Source organism: Lynx rufus, unplaced genomic scaffold (genome assembly GCF_022079265.1).
Source record: "Lynx rufus isolate CCGP_SWC_20201006 ecotype Redwood Valley unplaced genomic scaffold, mLynRuf1.p SCAF_28, whole genome shotgun sequence".
Classification (NCBI taxonomy): domain Eukaryota; kingdom Metazoa; phylum Chordata; class Mammalia; order Carnivora; family Felidae; genus Lynx; species Lynx rufus.
In genome coordinates, this window is record NW_025814843.1 from 3695455 (window position 1) to 3719048 (window position 23594).

The 23594-nt window shown below is 36.0% G+C and overlaps 1 protein-coding gene across 4 annotated transcripts in view; it reads right to left on the reverse strand.

Moving 5' to 3' along the window:
• Positions 1-576: 576 nt before the first annotated feature.
• ZNF624 (zinc finger protein 624) overlaps positions 577-23594 on the reverse strand; it is a 33451-nt gene continuing 10433 nt past the window's right edge. For 2 of the 4 annotated variants that reach the window (XM_047089851.1, XM_047089852.1), the window contains exons 2-6: positions 23032-23120; positions 20960-21025; positions 13181-13307; positions 12340-12435; positions 577-3073 (exon numbers count right to left, since the gene is read on the reverse strand). In XM_047089851.1, coding sequence (XP_046945807.1) covers positions 858-3073; positions 12340-12435; positions 13181-13307; positions 20960-21025; positions 23032-23118 — 2592 coding nt within the window. In that variant the 5' untranslated portion in view covers positions 23119-23120 and the 3' untranslated portion in view covers positions 577-857. Of the gene's footprint in view, positions 3074-12339; positions 12436-13180; positions 13308-20959; positions 21026-22480; positions 22569-23031; positions 23122-23594 lie in introns of those variants that run through there. The other 2 variants (XM_047089853.1, XM_047089854.1) reach the window with 2 other exon arrangements.

Here is a 23594-nt window from a genome sequence, read left to right on the forward strand (position 1 = left end):
GGTCAAAGTATTTTTATTTTAAAATCTTATTAAAATATTTGAATACATATTGCTTAATTGCTGGTGGAAATAGAAGTTGATATAACCGTTTGTGTTAAGAGTACATGGTTTCCCAAATCCCACTACCAAAAGATCTCTTAATTTTTGCCAACTCCATTTAGTGGAGGTGACATCTCATTGGTTGTTTTAATTTGCATTTCCCTGAGTACTACCTTAGGTTCATAATATTTTCAGAGATTAATGGCAATTTGCTCTTCTATGACTAGCCATCTAGTTCAGACAGATTAAAGACTTTAATATAAAATATAAAATTATCAAAATCTTAGAAACAAATTTAGAACACTATGTATAACCTAGGGATTAAGGAGACTCTTTTAACTAAAAGAGTAAATTAATCTGAAAAGGAAAATAAATATCTATGAAAAATTAAAATGTGGCAACTTCTTTTACCATATAAAAAAGCATAAAAACAAATGCTAGATTAAAAAATTTTCAAACACACATGACAAAGGATTAATATTTCAAGTATATAAAGAGCACCTCCAGATTTGTAAGAAAGACAAACCAATAGAAAAATAGGTAAAAAATTATAGGCAATTCATTGAAGATAATTTAAGTGAACAAAGTATGAAATCTGGGTGAAGGCTTTCATTTGTCCACTATTTTTCTCTACTGTGAATTTGCTTGTAACTTCTAAGATTTAATATGAGTTTTCCACATTTTTATGTTTATAAAGTATCCCTTAAGTGTGTGTTTTCTGGTGAATTGCTCCTGAAAGTTTTCCCACATTCATAAAAGACACAGTTTATAAGATTCTCCTTGTAGAGCTGACATCTGGATGAATGGTTTGTTACTTTTTATATTAACTGAGTTTCTCTCTGATGGGTTCTTTGATGTACAGTAAGGCTTGAGCTACTCCTAAAGGCTTTTCCACATTCGTGACATTTATAGGGTTTTTCTCCAGTATGCATCCTCAAATGTACAGTAAAATCTGAGTTGGTTCTGAAGGCTTTTCCACATTCTTCACATTTGTAGGGCCTTTCCCCAGTATGAATTCTCTGATGAAGAGTTAGCTGTGATAGAGTGATACAACCTTTTCCACATTCCTTACACGTATAGGGTTTTTCTCCAGTATGTGTTCTCCAATGCACTGTAAGGTAGGAACCCCTCCTGAAGGCTTTTCCACAGACATCACATTTATAGGGTTTTTCTCCACTATGGATTTTCTGATGTTCTGTGACGTGTACCATCTGGCTAAATGCTTTCCCACAGTCATTACATTTAAATGGTTTCTCTCCAGTATGTGTTCTCTGATGGGTATTAAAGCCTGAGTTACTTGTGAAAACCTTCCCACACTCATTACATTTATAGGGTTTTTCTCCAGTATGCCTTCTTTGATGTACGGTAAGTTGCGATGTGTTAGTGAAAGCCTTTTCACATTCATTACATTTATATGGTTTTTCCCCAGTATGGGTCCTTTGATGTACGATAAGGTAGGACTTAGTCCTGAAAGATTTCTCACAATCATAGCATTTATAAGGTTTCACTCCAGTATGGATTTTCTGATGCTCCTTGAGATTTACCATTTTGGTAAATGCCCTCTCACAGTCAGTACATTTATACGGTTTCTCTCCAGTATGAATCCTCTGATGCACAGTTAAGTGTGATTTTATTCTGAAAGACTCCCCACATTCATTACATAGATAAGGTTTTTCTTCAGTATGAATCCGCTGATGTATAATTAGGGATGAAGAACGCATGAAGGCCTTTCCACATTCATTACATTTATAAGGTTTCTCTCCTGTATGCATTCTGTGGTGTACGGTAAGGCATGAATAATTAATGAATGCTTTTCCACATTCGTTGCATTTATAGGGTTTTTCTCCTGTATGAATTCTTTGATGTTCTGTGAAATTTGCTATACGATTGAATGCTTTCCCACATTCATTACATTCATAAGGTTTTTCCCCAGTATGAGTTCTTATATGTACAATAAGGCTTGAATTACTTCTATAGGCTTTCCCACATTCATTACATCTAAAGGGTTTCTCTCCAGTATGAATTCTCTGATGAACATTAAAAATTGTGGTATTCTTGAAAGATTTCCCACATTCATTGCATTTATATGGTTTCTCTTCAGTATGGGTCTTCTGATGTACACTAAGATAGGACTTATTCCTAAAGGCTTTCCCACAATCATTGCATTTGTAGGGCTTTTCTCCATTGTGAGTCTCCTGATGTCTTGCGAGTTTTGATTTATCACTGAAAGCTTTCCCACATTCACTACATTTATAGGGCTTCTCTCCGGTTTGAATTCTCTGGTGTTGATTAAGGCGAGCACATTGGCTAAAAGATTTTCCACAGACATTGCACTGATAAGGTTTCTCCTTAGTATGAATTCTCTGATGTACCATAAGTGATGAAGAAGCAATGAAGGCCTTTCCACATTCGTTACACTTATAGGGTTTTTCTCCAGTGTGAATTTTTTTATGTTGACTGAGATATGAAGGCTGGCTGAACATTTTCCCACATTCGTTACATTCATAAGGTTTTTCTTTAGTGTGCGTTCTCTGATGTTGAATGAGTAATGACCTGTAACGAAAGGACTTTTCACAGGTACTACATTTATAGGGTTTTTCTTTATTATTGTATTTTTTTCCTAAAGTAAGTTCTGAAGTAGGCCTTACAGCTTTGCTGCCTTCTGTATCCTTGCAGATTTTCTTTCCTAGATGGGTATCTGTAATCAAATCTAAATTCTCAGTGAAATTTTCACGTGTTTGGCATTTGCTGTGGGGCCCTTCTGTGATAACTCCTGCTTCTGGAAAAAGAATAGATCCAAATCTAAATCCTCTTTGACCAGTGGAAATTTTGTGAGTAACTATTCTTTGACTCAAATGATTTTCCTGACTATTTTGCAATCTCAATATCCTTTCATTCCATTTCCATAATCCTCCCATGCTGGGGTTCCACAGACTGTTCTCTGTGAGTTTATCTATTATGGTCTCTTGTGATACATCTTCAGAAGTATTTTCTGTTGATACAACATTCTTGGCTGCAGGTTTGGTCTCCAGCTCTGGGGGGAAAAAAGATAAAAATCAAATCAAATAACTCCTATTTTCTACATTAGGAAGAACTCAGTAAACAGGATAATAAAAGGGAAACCTGAGCTGATAATGAATACAAAGTTTTAACTGCTTCCAAACTGGCCTTATTTTCTAAGGAGCAGATAGGTTTGAGGGAGACTGGTTGAGCCAAGAACCAAAGTAACAAATTCAGAGTTTTTCCCCTACTAAACAAATTAATTTACGGTAACCCCCTAGAATCTAAGCCTCTCAAATACTTCTTTTCTCATTTCCTTTATAGTCAGCATTTATAGAACATTCTTCATAGTCACGACTACTTCCTTTCTTTCCATTTACTCTACAAACCAGGCAATTGTTTCCAACCATACTTTCTATTTGTTTTCATTCTTTGTTTGCTAGCTTTTTTGTATGACAGCTTTCTCAAATTTTCATGTGAGATCAGCTTATTCAAGTCTTTGTATGTACTTATTAATCAAATGTTTATGGAAAAAGACACTTTGATTCTTCAAAAAGTAGTCTGAACAGTAAGTTAGTAAAAATTAGTATTTATAGCTATTAATATTCCAAATAGTGATAATAATTATCACCGAGGGTAGTTTTGCAACCTTTTTATATCTTAACAACATTCCTGTATGTCTGTCAAAAATTGGATCAAAACTACTTATACCTTGAGTTTTAAAGTAAAAAACTATCCACAAAAGGTTTTGATCCAGTTTGTTTTTTTAAACATTGAGAAAAAATTGCCTGTAAATGAGTTTGCAAATTTATAGAATTTGCAAATTTATAGTTTGCAAATTTATAGAGTTTGCAAATTTATAAATTTTTCTTAAGTTTATTTTGAGAGAGAGCATGAGTGGGGGAGGGGCAGAGAGAAAGAGAGAGAGAGAGCATCCCAAGCAGGTTCTGCACTGTCAGCACAGAGCCCAACGTGGGGCTCAAACTCATGAACTGCAAGTTTATGACCTGAGCTGAAACCAAGAGTATGACGCTTAACTCACTGAGCCATGCAGGCACCCACGTTTAGAAATTGAAAAGAAATATAATAGTAAAATTTTACATTGTATATACAAACAAGTTGTAAAACCACCACCCTGCAGTGTAATCTTTTTCAAAATAGGCCAAGTTTTAAGTTTAGGGCCACCAAAGAGGACAACTCTAGAACCCAGCTCTTTTAAATGTCTAATTGAATTAAGGTAACTGAGGACTGTTAGAACCTTTATCCTGGCAGCCTGCCAAAAGCAAACAGTCCTCTATGAAAAAAGATTACACAATCCAGAACCTCAAATTATTGTTATAGGTTTTCATATCAATGCTTGACAGTGGAAAATAATAGGCATACAAAGAGACAAAAGTCTAATTAGAAAAAAGTCAAGAGAAGAAACAGATCTAGAAGGAATCCAGACAGTTGAGGTCTCAGACATAAACTTACAAAATACTCATGATTAGTATATTCAAGAAAATAAGACCAGTAATTTCACCAAATAATTGGAAAGTATAAAATAAGAACCAAATGGTGATTCTAGAACTGGAAAATAACTCAAAGGATAGGCTGAAAAACACAGATTTGAAACATGAGTGTTAGCAAAATGGGAAACAGGTCAGTAGAAAATATGCATATTGAAGTACAGAATGATGAAAAACTTGAAAACTTAATTTCAAAAGACATTAGAGACACATGGGATAGAGTGATAAGGTCTATCACAGATGTGAAAGAGTCCCAGAAAGCTCGAAAGAGAAGTGAGAGAGAATGGGATGAAATCAAATTCAAAGAAATAATGCTGAAGCATTTTCCAAAACAGAATAAAAAATATCAAGCCATAGATTTTAGAAGCCAAATGAAGTATGGAAACCAATTTGACAATAAACTTCATATATTGAAAAAAAATAAAGAAAAGAAAAGAAAAGAAAAAAAAAAAGAAGCCAAATGAACTCCAAGTGGGAGAAATACAAGGAAAAAATAATGGAAACTAAGAGATTTGGGGGGCACTTGGGTGGCTCAGCCGGTTGAGTGTCTGACTTAGGCTCAGGTCAAGATCTCGCAGTTCCCCGTGTCAGGCTCTGTGCTGACAGCTCAGAGCCTGGAGCCTGCTTTGTATTCTGTGTCTCCCTCTCTCTCTGCCCCTCCCCTGCTCACGCTCTCACGCTCTCTCTCTCTCTCTCTCAAAAATGAATAAACATTAAAAAAAAAAACAACTTTAAGAGTTCTATCAAGGAGCGCCAACAGATCAGAGGTTGCAAACTACAGCAAATCTGTCCCACTACACTTCCGTGTGGCCAGTGAGATAAGAATATACATTCTTAAATGGTTGAAAAATATATTAAAAGGAAAATATATTTTGACACATTAAACTATGAATTTCAAATTTCAGGGTCCCTAAATAAAGTTTTAGTGGAATATAACCACATTCTTTGGTTAACATTTTGTCTCTGGAGGCTTTTGCACTTCCAATGGCTGAATGGAGTAGTTGCAACAGAGGTGTTATGTCTCTACAAAGCCTAAAATATCTACTGTCTTGTCTTTTACAGAAAAAAGTTTACTGACTCCTGAATTAGACAGATGACTGACTTGTCAAGGGAGTCGATGTAAGACAGGAAACAATGGAATGATACCTTCCAAAATGCTGAAAGAATGTAAATGCCAACCTAGAAGTCTATTATCTAAAAATGAAGACTGAAGATATTTTTAGACAAAAAAGAAAATGGAGGGAGTAGGACACTAGAAGATGTGGGTAAAATAAAATATTAAAGGGTACTCTTTAAACAGAAGAAAAATAATCCTAGATACAAGCTCAGAAACGAAGAGAAATAGGAGGAGAAAATATAGGCAAAAACAGGCAAATCTAAATGAACACTGACGGAACAGAACATTAATAATGCTCTTATGAGATCTGACATATAGACACAGTTAAAATACATAATTTCAACAACATATAAATCAGGTTAAATGAAATAAGTGGTTGTAAGATTCTTGTGTTGTTTAGGAAGAAGGACAATTTACATTAGACTGCTGAATGAAGGATGCATGCTTTAATCTCAGAGTTAACCACTACACAACTAATTTTGGAAATTTATAATTACCAAGTAAATAGAAAAATAAGATAATAAATCTAAATGCATGAATGGGGGAAAAAAGAATACAGAACGTGCAAGACACTTGCACAGTTAGATGATAGATTTAAACATTACGTAACTGAATTATATGTATAGGAACTAAACACTCCCAAGAGATACAGACTGTCAGATTGGTTAAAAGAAAAATCTAACAATATGCTACTTATCAGAGAAACAAAATACAAGGATATATAAAAGATGACCGTGAACAGAATTAAAATGATATACGATAAAACAATAACCAGAAGAAAGATGCTATAATAATATTAGGATGAGGCAAAACCAGTACAGAGATAAAGACACTTCATGAGGATAAAAGGTCCATTTTAACAGAAGGATGTAGCAGTTATAACTTTGTATTTACCTAATAGGACAGCTTCAAAATACATAAAGCAAAAATTAAAGCAACTAAAATAAGAAACAGACAAGTTTACAGTCTTACTGGGAGACTTTGAAAAACCTTAATAACTGACAGAATAAGCTGACAATCAGTAAGCACATAGATTTTAGCAACATAATATATTTGGTATAACTAAAACTGCACTTAGTACCAACAGGCTACACATTTTCTCCAAGTGCACATACAACGTTTTCAAAAATTGGCCGTGTGGTAATGCAAATTTTAAGAAACTTATAAAGACTGAAATCATCTATAGCATGTTTTCTGACCACAGGAAAAATTAAGGTAACAAGAATACTCCCTGAACTCCAGAGTTCAGATATCTCAGTGTGTATTCTTTCTTTCATAGCAATTATAGTTCTTTGCATAAGTTCATAACAATCTGTTTTCCTGGGGCACCTGGGTGGTTTCAGTTGGTTGAGTGCCTGATTCTTGATTTTGCCTCCGGTCATGATCTCACGGGTTTGTGGGCTCGAGCCCCGCATTGGGTTCCTCGCTGACAGTGTGGAGCCTGCGCGGGATTCTGTCTCTCTCCCTTCCTCTCTGCCCCTCCCCCACTCATTCTTTCTCTCTCAAAATTATATAAATAAACCTAAAAAAAAAAGAATACTAGAAAATCCCAGATGGTACAAGATTAAGAAAAATGCTTCTAAAGAGCACAAGGGACAAAGACATCACAATGGAAATTATCAAATGTTTTGAACTCAATAGTTATGAAGTTGCTACATTAAAAAAAAAAGTTGTGATGTAGTCTACTTTTCTTTTTTTGGTGTTGTCAAGAAGAATTTTCTCTTGTCTTTTAATGGGGTGTGATGCAGTCTAGATTGCCTTAAATAAGCTATAAAAAAAGAGTGGCTGAGGGGCGCCTGGGTGGCGCAGTCGGTTAAGCGTCCGACTTCAGCCAGGTCACGATCTCGCGGTCCGTGAGTTCGAGCCCCGTGTCAGGCTCTGGGCTGATGGCTCGGAGCCTGGAGCCTGTTTCCGATTCTGTGTCTCCCTCTCTCTCTGCCCCTCCCCCGTTCATGCTCTGTATCTCTCTGTCCCAAAAATAAACGTTGAAAAAAAAAATTAAAAAAAAAAAAAGAGTGGCTGAAAATCAACTATATAAGTACCCAACTCAGGAAGTTTAAAAAAGATCAGCAAATTAAATGCTAAAAAGGTTAAAAGTAATAAAATAAAGAGAAGAAAGTAATAATAGAGAAATCAAACACACAAAAAAGTTATTTTAAAAGCCAAATAAGATTGGGGCACTTTGGCTTAGGTCATGATCTCCTGGTTTGTGGGTTTGAGCCCCACATCAGGCTCCACACAGACTGAATAAGAAAACAGAGAGAAGATTAAAAAAAAAATCAGTATCAGGAATGAAAAGGGAAACATTACTTCAGATCCACATAGACATTTAAAGGAGAGGACAGTATGCCAATAAATTTAAATTTTAGAGTAAATGGATCAATTCCCAGATACATATAATTTACTAAAACAGAAAGAAATAGGAAATGTTAATAGTCCTATAGCTACAGAAGGAATGGAAACTATAATTAAACTCCTTCCCTAATAAAAGCATGAGGTCAATGTGGCTTCCCTAGTGAAATCTATATATCTTTTTGTTTTTAATTTTAAGCTTTTTTATATGTATCTTTCCCTCTCTTACAACTCTTTCTTATCCTCACTATAAGCTGGTGGCCTTGCTTCATATTTTACTGAAAATTCAGAGCCTATTAAAATCGAATGCCTTGATCTTCTCACCACCATTTGACCTTTTATCTACGCCTGCCTTCTCCATCTTTCCTAGTGTTATAACAGAAAAGGTGGCCTCTCTGCCTATCAGTGGTGAAGCCCTCCTTCCTTTTCCTTTCTTGAGTTTATCCTCTTTAACCTCCTCAGACATGTGAACTCTTCAGTGATCCCACTGGTCTTCCAAAGTCAATTTCTCCCTCTCCATCAGGGTATCTTTCTTATTACTCAGTCATGCCATAAATACTCCCATCTTAAATACAAAACAAGAGTTTTTTTCCCTCATTCCACACTTTCCTGTAGCCACTGCCCCATCTCTCTTTCCCTCTTGATGGGGGGAGGGGGAAATCCTTCTCTAAAGAGTCACCTAAAACTGTCTCCAATCTCTACTTTTCATTCACTCTTTTAAAAATATATAGTATTTTCAACAGTCAACGTTAATGAAAGGAACTGAAGATGATACACGGGTTGGAAGAGCCAATATTGTTAAAATGTCTATACTACCCAAAGCAATCTACAGATTCAATGTAATCCCTGTCAAAATACCAACAACGTATTTCACAGAACTAGAATAATCCTAAAATTTGTATGGAACCACAGAAGAACAGAAATAGCCAAAGCAATCCTGAAAAAGAACAGAGCTGGGGGTATCTCAATCTCAGATTTCAAAATATATTACGATACAGCAGTAATCAAAACAGTATGTCACTGGCACATAAACAGACCTAGATCAATGGAACAGGATAGAGTCCAGAAATAAACCCATGGTTGTATGGTCAATGAATCTATAACAACGGAGGCAAGAATATACAATGGGGAAAAGACAGTCTCTTCAACAAACAGTGCTGGGAAAACTGGACAGCTACATGCAAAAGAATGAAATGGGACCACTTTCTTACACCATGCACAAAAAATAAATTCAAAATGGATTAAAGACCTAAATGTGAGGCCTGAAACTGAAACATCCCTAGAAGAAAATACAGGCAGTGATTTCTCTGACATCAGGCATAGAAACATTTTTCTAGATCTGTCTCCTCAGGCAAGGGTATCTAAGCAAAATTAAACTACTGGGAGGGAATACACCAAACTAAAAAGCTTCTGCATAGCAAAGGAAACCACCAACAAAACAGAAAGGCAACTTACTGAATGGAAGAAGATTATTCGCAAATGACATTATCTGATAAGGGGCTACTATCCAAAATACATAAAGAACTTATACAACTCAACACCCAAAAGACAAATAATGTAATTTAAAATGGGCAGAAAACATGAAGAGATATTTTTCTAAAGACATCCAGATGGCCAACAGACACATGAAAAAATGCTCAACACCACTACTCATCAGGGAAATGCAAATTAAAACCACAATGAGATACCACTTTACACCTGTCAGAATAGCTAAAATAAAAAACACAATAAATAGCAAATGTTGGTGAGGATGTAAAGAAAAAGGAACCCTCACATACTGTAGGTGAGAATGCAAACCGGTACAGCTAATATGGAAAACAGTGTGGAGGTTCCTCAAAAAAATTAAAAACAAATACCATATGATCCAGTAATTCAACTACTAGGTATTTACTCACATAAAACAAAAAAACTAATTTGAAAAGATACACGCACCCCTATGTTTATTGCACTACTATTTACAGTAACCAAGATATGGAAGTAGCCCAAGGGTCCATCAATAGATGAATGGATAAAGAAGATGTGGTGTATATATAGAATGCAATATTACTCAGTGATCAAAAAAGTGAAATCTTGCCATTTTCAACAATGCGGATGGACCCAGAGGGTATAATACTAAGTGAAATAAGTCAGAGAAAGACATATACCATATGATTTCACTCATTGTGTGATGTAAGAAACAAATGAATAAAGAAAAAAAGAGGCAAAAGACTCCCAGACTCCCAGAGAACACACTGGTGGTTGCTAGAGGGTAGGTGAGTGGGATGATGGAGGAAATAGATAAAAGGGGTTAAGAGTACACTTATCTTCACGAGCACTAAGAGATGTACAGAATTGCTGAATCATAATACTGTGCACCTGAAATTCATATAAAACTATATGTTGGGGTGCCTAGGTGACTCAGTCGGTTGAGTGTCCGACTTCGGCTCGGGTCATGATCTCGGTTCATGGGTTTGAGCCCCACGTCAGGTTCTGGGCTGACAGCTCAGAGCCTGGAGCCTGCTTCCAATTCTGTGTCTCCCTCTCTCTCTGCCCCTTCCCCATTCATGCTGGCTCTCTCTTCCTCTCAAAAATAAAGAAACGTAATAAAAAAATTAAAAAAAAACTATATATTATAGTTGAACAAAAAATACATAATATTGACATATGAAAAGAATATATGTAACACATATGTGAGTTACGCACGGCATCATGATAAAATGAATGTTCAAGTGAACTAGAATCCATTTCTTTTGTTCCATCTCCACTATTACTTTAATCAAAGTTATCATCTCTGCTCATACCATTGTAACAACCTCTTAACTGATTACCTGATTTAATGCCCTCAAGTTCAGTCTCCGCAGAGTTACTTCCTAAAATCCTTGATTAAAGTCTGTCAATGCCTTCACACTCACTGATTAAAATCCAAACTCATCATCGTCACCTACAAAGCCCTGGATGGGCAAGCTGCTGCCTAGCTCTGATACCAGCCTCCCTCTCACAGCAGCCTCCTTTCGAGTTCTAGAACACATTTCATTCTTTTCTGTGTCAGGTCCTTTGTCTGGAATGCTTCTCCTTTCCTCTTCCTTTGGCCGGTTGTTTCTGAATCTTCAAGGCTCATCTTAAAAGCCCCTCTTCAGAAGCCTTCTGACCACACTCTCTGAGGGAGGTACCCTCATCCCCATCCCAGTCACTCTTTCATATCTCATATCTCACCCAGTTTATCTCATAACTGAAGGTTGTTATATCTGCTATTTAGCTTGTTTTTATTTATATACTTGTCAACTTCTTAAAATATAATCTTCATGACGGCAGGGACCTGGTCCATCTTACTCATTGTTGTAGACCTAGTACCTAACCCAGTACGCAGGAAAGAGATGTCTGGTAAATATCAATTAAATATATGAATAAATACTGTATTTAATTCTCAACTGATACCTAGTTTGTACTTTCAATTAGTTAAGAAACTGGAGGAGAACAGGAGGGTTCCCCCAAAGTTTCGGCAGGCTTGCAGGTTCACCTGCAAGTTAAATAATGAATAAATAGGTTTAGCTTAAAAGAAATCAGCGGTGGGGCATCTGGTTGGCTCCGTCAGTTAAGCATGAGACTCTTGGTTTCAGCTCAGGTCATGATCTCACGGTCTGTGGGATCTAGTCCTTGTGTCAGGCTCTGTGCTGACAGTGCCTGCTTGGGATTCTCTCTCCCTCATTCTCTGCCCCTCCCCGACTCGTTTCTCTCTCTCTCTCTCTCTCTCTCTCTCTCTCTCTCTCTCAAAATAAATAAACTTTTAAAAAATCAGCAGAGGGGTGTCTGAGTGGCTTAGTAGGTTAAATGTCTGAATTTGGCTCAGGCCATGATCTTGCGGTTCGTGGGTTTGAGCCCCACATGGGGCTCTCTGCTATCAGCTCAGAGCTTGAAGCCTGCTTTGGATTCTGTGTCTCCTTCTCTCTCTGCCCTTCCCCCACTTGTGCTTTCTCGCTCTCAAAAATAAATAAATAAACATTAAAATCAGGGGTGACCCTTAACAAAGCATTTTTAGGAAGGAAGATTAATGAAGGAAGAAAGGTCAGATAATAGTTAAACAAATGAGAAAAATGTAAAGTTAACTGAGAGGATAGAACTGAAAGGGAGGTTTCATGCATGTTTGAGTGAAGGAATAATTATGAAAATCATGTCCTCAAGACAGCAACATAGGATGGGACAGGAACCAAAAGTAGAGAACAGAGAGAGAGGCAAAAAGAGAGAGCAGGCAAGGTGGGAGAGATGATACTCCTCCAAGTATTTCAGATGTTCTGCTCCAGCCATAACCTACTAACTTGCAATAAATCCTGGTTCTTTTGAACTCACCTGGATAGGGGGTTCTTGCAATTTCCCTCACTACCACCCACGGTCCTTTGCCATCCTCCAGGTGAGATATCATGTCTGGTTTGGAAACTGCAAGCCCTTGTTAGAGAAGAATGAATAGGATTTGACTGTGTTTAGGAGTAAGAACTATTGCCAAACTCAGTCTCAGCTCTTAATCCTCTGTGCAGAGTGGCTATTATGGTAAGTTCTAGAGACGGACTGTCCAATACACTTTTCAGTACTCTCAGGTGGCTATTTAAATTTGAATTAGTTAAAACTATGTAAAATTTAAAATTCAGTTCTTCAGTTGTACTAGCCAGATTTCAAGCTGTTAGTAGCTTCAAGTGGCTAGTGTGTCCATATTGGAGAGCACAGATACAGAACATTGCCATCACAGCAGAACATTCTATTGTACACTGGAGTTATAGAGAATTACAAACATTATCTCAAAGGAGTTCAACACGATGATCCCAGGTTTTCTGGGATAATAGAACATGGGAGTAATCTGAGTTTAGGAAGAAAATGAATGCATTTGTGTCTTTCTTTCTGGAGGTACTGATAACTATAGCCCTCATTTATAAACGTGATCAGAAAAAACTTTAGTCCTAAATCTGGGGACTGTCAACAATCTCCAAGACTCCAACGAAATGTGTATTTCTTACTTTACCATGGGCAGACCCCTTAGTTAAGCACAAGGGATGGCATGGCTCCCAGCAACATCCCCACAATAGAAGAGTTTAATGCCTAAGCTCTAACCCCAAATTCATTTAAGTACTTTGAAGGTTCTCTATCTTCAGCAAACCCGGTCAAATGGTCAGTAAACGAACAAAGAAGTTATTCTTACCCAGGGAGACAAGATTCCTGTAATTCTCTAGCATCACGTCCTTGTGCAGGTTCCTCTGGGAAAGGTCCATCAACCTCCACTCTTCTAATGAGAAGTCTATAGCCACATCTTTAAATGTCACAGAATCCTAAAATAAATATACTACGATCACCTGGGGACTATATAATAAGACCTGTTGGGCAGAATAACACATACAAAACTGGAGGAAACTTCCGGAACTCATGGCCACTAAATGACCACTGAAGTCAACCAGTGCAGCCCTTAAAGGATGAATCTCTCCAGTGACAAGAACTTAAAACCACAAGAGGAGTTTTACTCCTCCTGTGAAAATGTTCTTTTCACACTAATTCAAATCTGGCTTTCTTTAACTCTGAAATATTGGTCTTACTACATTATCTGGAATCAAACAGCATGGTTTCCTCCTTCTCTAGAAAGTCTTAATATTGGTAACAGCTAGTAGTTTCCACCCAAATAATCTTTTCTCCCTCAAAACCCTGGCTTATCTACAGGTATCTACAATATCAGCTCTTTTTCAGTTCCAAATCTATAGAATATGGCTTCATAAAAGATGCAGTTTATCAATCAGATTGCAGATACAGAATATTGTAAGCTCTCACTTTGAGCATGAAAATGGAGAGGACTGGAATAGAGGCTAGACTCTTTTGAATATTTCTTGTTTTTTACATTTTACTTTTGAACCATGTAAATGTATTATTATAAAAGAAAAATCTTCAATTTAAAAAGTCATTCCTAAAAATTAAAAGTAAAATGCAACCAGTTTGAAGTATATGCATTCATCAAAGAGAAATTATTTTAAGTAACTTTAAAACATAGCAATTTTTCTGTTCATCCTTTGTGAGATATACCCCAAGAAAAAGAACTGCAAAAACTGTATGTTTTCAATAAATAGCCTGATTGTTGGTGGTAATGATGAAAATGGTATTTTGTAACTGCTATGTGTGTAGTGTTTGATAAAACAAATTATTACGTTGCTGTCATTGAGAAGAGAGAAATTTGGCAGGGGAGAAAGAAGATATAAATGTAATACTGATGAGATTATACAGTAATTCCATAGATCCAAATTTGAATTGGAAGTATCAGTATAAACTCATGAATTATTTTATTTTTTAGGAAAGAAAAATATTTTTCCTAGCTTCATCCACTGAAAAGTCCTAAAAATAAAAACAATAGCTAATAAAGTAACATTATGCAAGCTAGACTTTACCTCCCACTAAAAGGAATCAGGGCCTGGAACTTTCTGTGATACCAAAATGCAAACAAGCTATCAAACACTACTTGAAGAGTCTCCCCCTAGCTAATAATGGGACAATTTGTACATCAGTAAGAATAATAAATTACAATGGGTTTCAAAAATATACCTTTAAGCTCATGATTTCATAATAATACTATAAAAATACTCATTGATCATTTTTGGAGGATGCCTTGAAACTGGCAAATAAAGAGAAAGAATTAACCTTTTGCCCTTTTCCCATGTAAAATATAATTTTTATGGTTATCAAGTGTGATCACATTGTTGATGAGGAGAGATTCCTCTTTATGGAAGGATTCCAGCTAATACATGAAAAGAAATAAAAGAATTAGAATATCATCATTTTGTAACCTTTAACGAATTAAAGGGTCATCAATGGCTGCTAATATATCAAAGAGGCCTCTCGACCAGGCATAGGTGCCTTCTGGTAGTATACACCAGATACATGAAATACTATTGTCAAAAACATTTTTAAAACAGTCAAACTGGAATCTGATAAAGCCTCTAGATCTAACTAACAATACAGGGAACAGATGAACATGTTAAATATCCCCATGGAGACACAATAAATAAAATCCAAATTGTGTGGAATTCTAAATCAATGCTGTCCAAAGAAGTATATTGCAAGTCACATATGTAATGTAAGGTTTTCTAGTAGCCCCGTTAAGAAGAAAACAAGTGAGGGGCGCCTGGGTGGCTCAGCTGGTTAAGTGTCTGACTTTTGGTTTCAGCTCAGGTCACGATCTCACAGTTTGTGAGTTCAAGCCATGCACTGGGGACTCTCTCTCTCTCTCCCTCTCTCTGCCCCTCCCCTGCTCACGCTCTCTCTCTCTCTCTCTCTCTCTCTCTCTCAGAATAAAGTAAATAAATAAATAAATAACATAAAAGAAAACAAGTGAAATTATTTTAAATAATATATTCAGACTAGTGCACATATAATTTCAATGTGCAATGTAAAAATTATTAATGAGATTCTATCTTTTGTATTAAGTCTTTGAAGTGATGTGCATCTTAAATTGACAGCATATCTCAGTTTGGGTTAGTTACATTTCATGTGCTCAAAAGCCACATGTGGCTAGTGGCTACTGTATTGGACAACACAGTTCTAAAGTAGAAATAACGTGGTTTTTCAAGGAATTATTACAAGGGGGAAAAGGAGGGGGGGGGACCTCTAGCCTAAAAGTGACCTAAGAGACAACATTAAGTAATCATAACATGTGAATCAATTGGGGAAACAAATACCAACTCCACATTTGATATTAAGGCTTTCTGCTGATTTTTTAGCTGTAACCATGATAGTATATATAACATTAAAACACATCTTTTATAGATATATAATGAGATATTTATAGGTAAATTATATAATGTCTTGTATATGCTTCAAAATAATTAGTGAGAGAGGGTAAGATTACAAATGAAACATGATTATTATCCATGGTCCAATAATTGTTGGGAGGCAGGCAACAGGCGCAAATGGATTCATGTATATGTATAGTGCATAATATTTGTCAGGTACTGATCTAATAAGGGCTTGTTACATAATGACTGAATCCTCACAATAAGGAAGGTGCTAATAAGAAAAGTGAGGCATGAACTAATATAACACTGTATGTTAACTCTACTGGAATTTAAATTAAGAACTTAATAAAAAATTAAATATATACCTTAGGGAACTAAGAAAAGGAAGAGTGAACTAATTTTTTTTTTTAAAGGGACACTTTACCAAGGTAATGACCCTCCTGTTCATTTTTTTAATGTTTCTTCATTTTTGAGAGAGAGAGAGAGAGAGAGAGAAGCAGAGCGTGAGCAGGGGAAGGACAGAGAGAGGAGACACAGAATCCAAAGCAGGCTCCAGGCTCCGAGCTGTAAGCACAGAGCCCGATGTGGGGCTCAAACCCACAAACCGTGAGATCATGACCCACGTTGGCACTCAACCGACTGAGCCACCCAGGTGCCCCAAACTAAATTTTTTTTTTAAAGCAGAAGGAAATAATAAATATTAGAATCGAGATAAACCAAACAGAGAATAGAAAAACAATAGAGAAAATCAACTAATGCAAAAGTCAGTTCTTTGAAAAGTAACAATTACAAAGTCCTTAGGTAGACTGACTAAGAAAAAAGAAGACTCAAATTACTAAAATCAGGAATGAAAAAGGAGACATTACTACTGACCTTACAGAAATAAAAGGATTATAAAAGAATATACTATGAACAACTGTATGCCAACAAATTAGAAAAATCTAGATAAAATGGGCAGATTCCTAGGAAGACACAAACTACCAAAAGTGACCCAAGAAGACATAGAAAATATGAAAATTATAATTAAACTTCCCACGAATAAACACCCAGGTTCAAGTGGCTTCACTGAATTCCACCAGACATTTCAAGAAGAATTAACACCAATCTTTCACTAACTCTTCCAAAAAACACAAGGAAACATTCTCAACTCATTCTGTAAGGCCAGTATTACCAAAATAAGACAAATGTAGAATTTAAGGAAGAGCGAGACAGAATTAATTCAGTCTGATTCAGTTTGAAAACAGCAACAAAGAAAACATAATATATGCCATAGCCAAATGGGATTTATCCCATGTGTACAAAGTTCATTTAATATCTGAAAGTCAATCAAGGTAATACACCATATTAATAGAATAAAGAAAACCCACACAATGATGTTAATAGACCCAACAAAGTATGTGACAAAACCCAACAAACTAGAAATAGAAGCAAACTTCGTCAACATGATAGAGACCATCTATGAAAACCCAAATCAAACATCATACTTAATAGTGAATGGCCATATGCATTCCTTCTGTGATCATAAACCTCACAAAGATGTCCCCTCCCCTCACTTCTATTCAACATTATACTATAAGTTTTAGCAAGAAAAACTAGAGAAGAAAAAGAAATATCAGACTGGAAAGGAAGAAGTAAATTTCTATTTGGAAATGACATAATCTCCACTTACAGATGATATTATGTTGCATATAGAAAACCCAACAAAAATCCACACACATGCCCATGCAAAAACAAAAACAAAAACAAAAACAAAAACCCTTCTAGAACTAAATAAACTTGTTCAGCAAGGTTCAGGACACAAGATCAATATACGTAAGTCAACCATTTCTATACACTAGCAATGAACATTCCAAAAAAGAAATTAAGAAAAAAATCCATTTAAAATAGCAAAAAGAATAAAACACTTAGGAATGAATTTAACAAAAGATATGCAAGACACGTACACTGAAAATGACAAAACATCACTGAAAGAAACTGAAGAATACCTAAATAAATGGGAAAACATTCCATATTCTTATTATAAAACTTAATATTAAGACTTTAATATTGATCAACAGATTCAATACACGTGCTATGAAAATTCTTTTTTTTTTTAATTAAAAAAATTTTTTTTAATGCTTATTTATTTTTGAGACACAGAGAGCAAGTAGGGAGGGGCAGAGAGAGAGGGAGACACAGAATCTGAAGGAGGTTCCAGGCTCTGAGCTGTCAGCACAGAGCCTGATGCGGGGCTCGAACCCACGGACCATCAGTTCATGACCTAAGCTCAGGTCGGACGCCCAACCAATGAAGCCACCCAGGCGCCCCTGAAAATTCTATTTGCACCTTTTGCAGATACGGAAATGTTAAAAATTATCACTGAAAAACTGGTTTTACTAGAATTAAAGTTAAATAAAACTAAGTTAAATAAAACTAAGTTCAGTACTTATCAACAGGATATAGAATTTAAGAAAGAGCCACACAGAATTACTCTTCTGTCAGGGATTTCCTGTCAGAAGAACAAAAATAAACCATATGAATTATTCACCAGGTCAAAAATAATGGCACTTTCCTACAGTTCATGACTCAAAGTCTGAAACTATTAATATTTTTACCTTAAAAATTTTAAGTCTAAACTATCATATGTTAAAGGACAATTTTAAGGATGATTGGCCCAGTACTAAATTAAAAAAAAAACAAAACCTATATAAAAATTATGTGAACAACTGAGTGTCAGAATGTATTTTCTCCTAAAAGCAAAAAGAAAAGCCCAGTTTTACACAAAACATTCTTAGAATAAAACCAACTTTCAAAGTATAATTTAAAAAAACTTCAAAACGTAATTCTAAAAAAAAGGAGCTGAACTTCTACATAATTAAAAAAAAAAACCACAATTATCTATAAGAGAGGAGGCAAGAATGGGAAAAAGACTGTCTCTTCAAAAAAAATGGTGTTGGGAAAACTGGACAGCTACATATAAAATAATGAAACTGGACCACTTTCTTATAGCATACACAAAAATAAAGAAAAACTGAATTAAAGACCTAAATGTAAGACCTGAAACCATAAAACATAGGGCTTAGCAACAGTTTTCTGGATCTGTCTCCGGAGGCAAGAGAAACCAAAGCAAAAATAAACAACTGGGACTACACGAAACTAAAAGTGCTTGCATAGCCAAAGAAACCATCAACACAAAAAGGCAACCTGCTGAGGGGCCCTGGCTGGTTCAGTCAGTGGAGCTTGTAACTCTTGACTTCAGATCGTGAGTTCAAGCCCCAGATTGGGCATAGAGTTTACCTGAAAAAATTAAAAAAAGAAAAAAGGCAACCAAATGAATGGGAGAAGGTATCTGCAAATGATTTATCTGATAAGGGGTTAATATCCAAAATCTAAAAAGAATTCACACAACTCAATAACAAAAAAACAAATAATCTAATTAAAAAGGGCAGGTGACCTGAATGAACATTTTCCCAAAGAGAACATGGGAATGGTCAACAAAAAAAATGCAAATCAAAATCACAATGAGATACAGCTGTCAAAGTGGCTTTAAAATAAAAAAGACAAGAAATAATAAGAATTGGCAAGGGTGTGGAGAAAAGGAGTCACTTGTGTATACTGTTGGTGGGAATGCAAGCTAGTGTAGCTGCTATGGAAAACAGTGTGGAGGTTCCTCAAAAAATTCAAACTAGAATTACTATATGATCCAGTAATTCCACCACTGGGTTGTTGCCCAAAGAAAATAAAAACACTCATTCAAAAAGATAAACGCACCCCTATAATTATTGTAGCGTTAGTTACAATAGCTAAGATATAGAAGCAACACAAGTGTCTACTGATAGATAAATGGATAAAGAAGATGTGGTATGTACACACGTACACACACACACACACACACACACTGAACTACTACTCAGCCATAAGAAAGAAAAAAACAAAAACAAAACCTTGTCATTCCTGACAACATTGATGGACCTAGAGGTTATTATGCTAAGTGAAATAAATCAAAGATAAATATATGATTTCACTTATAAGTGGAATCTAAAAAAGAAAACAAAAGAACAAAAACCAGAAACAGACTCCTAAATACAGAGAACAAAATGGTGGTTGTTGGGGGGTGGTGTGAGAGGATGGGTGAAATAGGTGAAGGGGATTAAGAGGTACAAACTTCCAGTTATAAAATAAACGACAGAGATGAAAAGTATAGCACAGAAAGTATACTCAGTAACATTGTAATAACTTTGTATGGTAACAGACAGTAACTACGCTTATTGCCATGAGCACGGTGTGATGTACAGAGTTATCCAATCACTATGCTGTACAACTGAAACTAATATAATACTGTATGTCAACTATACTTCAAAAAAAATTTTTTTTTTAAAGTTAACCCCTGTAATTCTAAAAGTATTGTCAACATATGCCAAAGATTTACTTAAGTCATTAATGAGAGATCAGCTGCCTGACAAACCTGGTTCAAAGGAGACACAAAAACAGCTGTCTACTGATTGCAGAAAAAAGAATGCTGGAGTAAGACCACAAAATTAGTTAGAAACCTGGTGAATGTTCTACAAGGACAATAAAACCATAAATTTGGGGGTTATTTTTTCTCCAAGGTAAAATAACTTGCAAATTTTCAATGTTCTGGATATTAACCAACAGTAACTAGTACATCAAACAACGTAACTCTCCGGGCTATGTCAGGTGACCCTTACACAGGCTGGTTAGACAATGGTTTAATGCGACACTGAAAGGGCATACATTTACCTTTTGCCTTATTTCTAAGTTTTAGATAACTTTTCTTAACATATTTCATACATTTCTGACTTTGGTATTTTCTGGAAAAATCAGCTGAATTCTATACTTATGAATAAGAACGTCAGCTTAACAATATAATGAAATAAAAAACCTAAACCAATTTAAACACACCTTAAATATCTCCACTGATGTTCATGTATTCTTGATATTTTTAATGGTGTTGAGTCTCACGATGAAAGCAAGAATCAGAGCATGTGATATAGGATACTTTATCATCAGTAGTTACAATGTGACCTGCCACATTAGGGCTGCCACCAAGGGAAATGAAATCCGTCAAACTGATGCGGCCAGCCCTGGGGTTACTACAGCTATCAAGCAAGATGATACTCACTGCAAACTTGCAAGGCACTAGGAACATTAAGAACCAGGCACAGTAAAAGAGGCACTTTATTCCCCTCATGTAACATGTTAGGCATTACCTTTTCCAATTCTGGTTCTTCAGCCTGAAGGTGAAGGTCTTCATCTGGCTTGGAAACTTCAGGATTCTGAAGGGATACAGGATACGATCACTCAGTGATAGGCTGCTGATGACTCACAGCAGAGCCTCAAGTACCAACGGTCCACTGTGGATGTGGCATACATGGGATGATCCCTTTTATTGTTTGATTTAGGGCTGAAATTAACAGGGTGGCCCCTTTTATTGGTTAATTTAGCGCTGAAATTACCGTCCCATAGTAACATCCAATCATCTTCTTCAACTTTGTTTGAGACAATGACAAACACAAGACTGAGAAAGATACAACCGCATAGTTTTTAAAGGAGGCTTCCAACAAAGAACCTATTGTAACAAAAAAATAGATTTATAGTAAGAGACCTTCAGATCCTACATAATTTTCCCTTTTCATATAGAGTTGAAATGTATTTCTCAGAAAGTATCTATCTTAAGAATAGTATTCAAAACCTACTAACACTATGTACTTTGTACAGTTGAAAATCATTTCAGTGTTGTGGGGGGTCAGGGGGGACGTCTTGTAGTTACTCAGGTAGCATTTCAGGGACTTCTCACTACATTATTTTCTTAACCTTATAAGCTGTATCCCTACGAGGGCCTGATTTTATAAATGAGATGGTATTTTACTACCTCTTTCGATTAGTACTTATGATTTTAGGTTTTGTGTGTGCCATTTAAAAAAACTATGGGTAATAAAACTACTGAAAGTCCATTGAGAAAAACTGTTATCTTATTTCTCCCCTTCCAAGTTCTTATCTAAAAAGTAAAAACATTCAGCTTCCAGAAAATTAATAATGTGAACATCAACCTCTGGTAATTAGGGATGGGTCTGATCATGTCAATACTAGACAAATACTTCAGATATGCTGATCAAGTGTAACATTTTGGTTTTTATTTATCTTTTCAAGAGTATGTTTTAAGGACTGTTTACATGTTATACATCCTGGCTATAAAGAGTGAAAGGTCACTACTATAGGTTACCGCAGATCACAACTAGACAAATTGTATTTGTTGGTATTACCTTTCTTTGGAATCTATTTCAAAAAGTCACTGCTAAGACACGGCTTGTACCTCACTGACACCCAGCTCAAACATACACACATACATATATATACTTAAATGTCTTCAGGGAAACATTAAAAGATTCAGCTTACATATCTGATTTCCAGTACTATCTTCCATACTTTCCAGCTGGAATCACTAGCTCACCCCACTGTTCTCTTGCCCTTAAACTCCCTTCTCACCTGAAGTACCCTTATAAATACCTTACGACAACTTAAATCCCACTTGTGAGTACTACTTAAGTCTAACTGTCCTCATGAGCTTTCTGTGACCAGTTTTGCCCATACTAATGCCCATTTCTTTTCTTACATAGCACTCATCATGTTTATCATACAGCTAAGCATCATTAGCAAAATTCCTAGCAACAGATGCAGGAACTATCATTCACCTAAACAAATTATGTAACTATTTCTTTTGTAGGCCTTACCTCAATGAGACTGTAAGCACCCTACAGCCAAGCTCTGTGTCTTAAACATCTTCTTTCTCTCCATGTCATCTATTAAGCTTGGTCACTTCTTAATGGGTAGAAAAGAGGAGATCACTGAGAGTGGGCACAAGGGGAACGGTCCCTCTTAATTAAGAGGGTGTGGGTGTGTCTGTGTGTACATACTTTCCCCAAAATTTCCTAAGCAATATTTCCAATTTAAAATATTCGATTCTTTTACCCCACAAATAACTGAAATTTCCTGGGAACAATACAAATTTAACATCAAAAGTAAATTTCCTAGACTGTTTATAAAAAAATAGCAAAAGTATTTTTTGAAAGATCATGTGTCTTGATATTTGGTTCCATATGTAGAGTGAAACTTCTTACAGATTACAAGCTTCACTATGATAAACCCAATTTTCATGGGTGAAACCATCTGATTCAGTTACCGGAAGGGGTCTGGGTGAGATACAGAAGTCACAGAATTCAGGAAAAATAGACATGCTCTTAAACCAAGATGCAGGTCAGGACTAGAGGAAACCCCAACTTACCAGAGGTCCAACAGAAAAAACCACAGCAGCCATAATCTCTTCCTCTGTGTTCCCCTCTCTGCCGAGAGTGGGGTCCTGCAAAGACATGGCTGAGAAAGAGAAATAAGCAATGAAAATCAATCCTGCCTTGGAAATCTCAGAATTACCTCACTGGAATCCTGACATTACAAGGAAGCATGACTAAAGGACACAAGATTAACCCCCAAGATCAGTGAGAAAAAAAAAGATCCTTGCTCCAGGATATTGTGACATTTTAATACCATTAAATGTAGTCACAACTAGTAGGTCAGACACTGTACAAGGATCTTTTAAAATACAAGCGGGATTCATTTCTGGGCTGCAGGGCTGGTTCAATATTCGCAAATCAATCAATGTGATACAGCACATTAACAGAAGAAAGGATAAAAACCATATGATCCTGTCAATAGATTCAGGAAAAGCATTTGACAAAATACAGCATCCTTTCTTAATAAAAACCCTCAAGAAAGTCAGGAAAGAAGGAAGATACCTTAACATCGTAAAAGCTGTATATGAAAGACCCACAGCTAATATCATCCTTAATG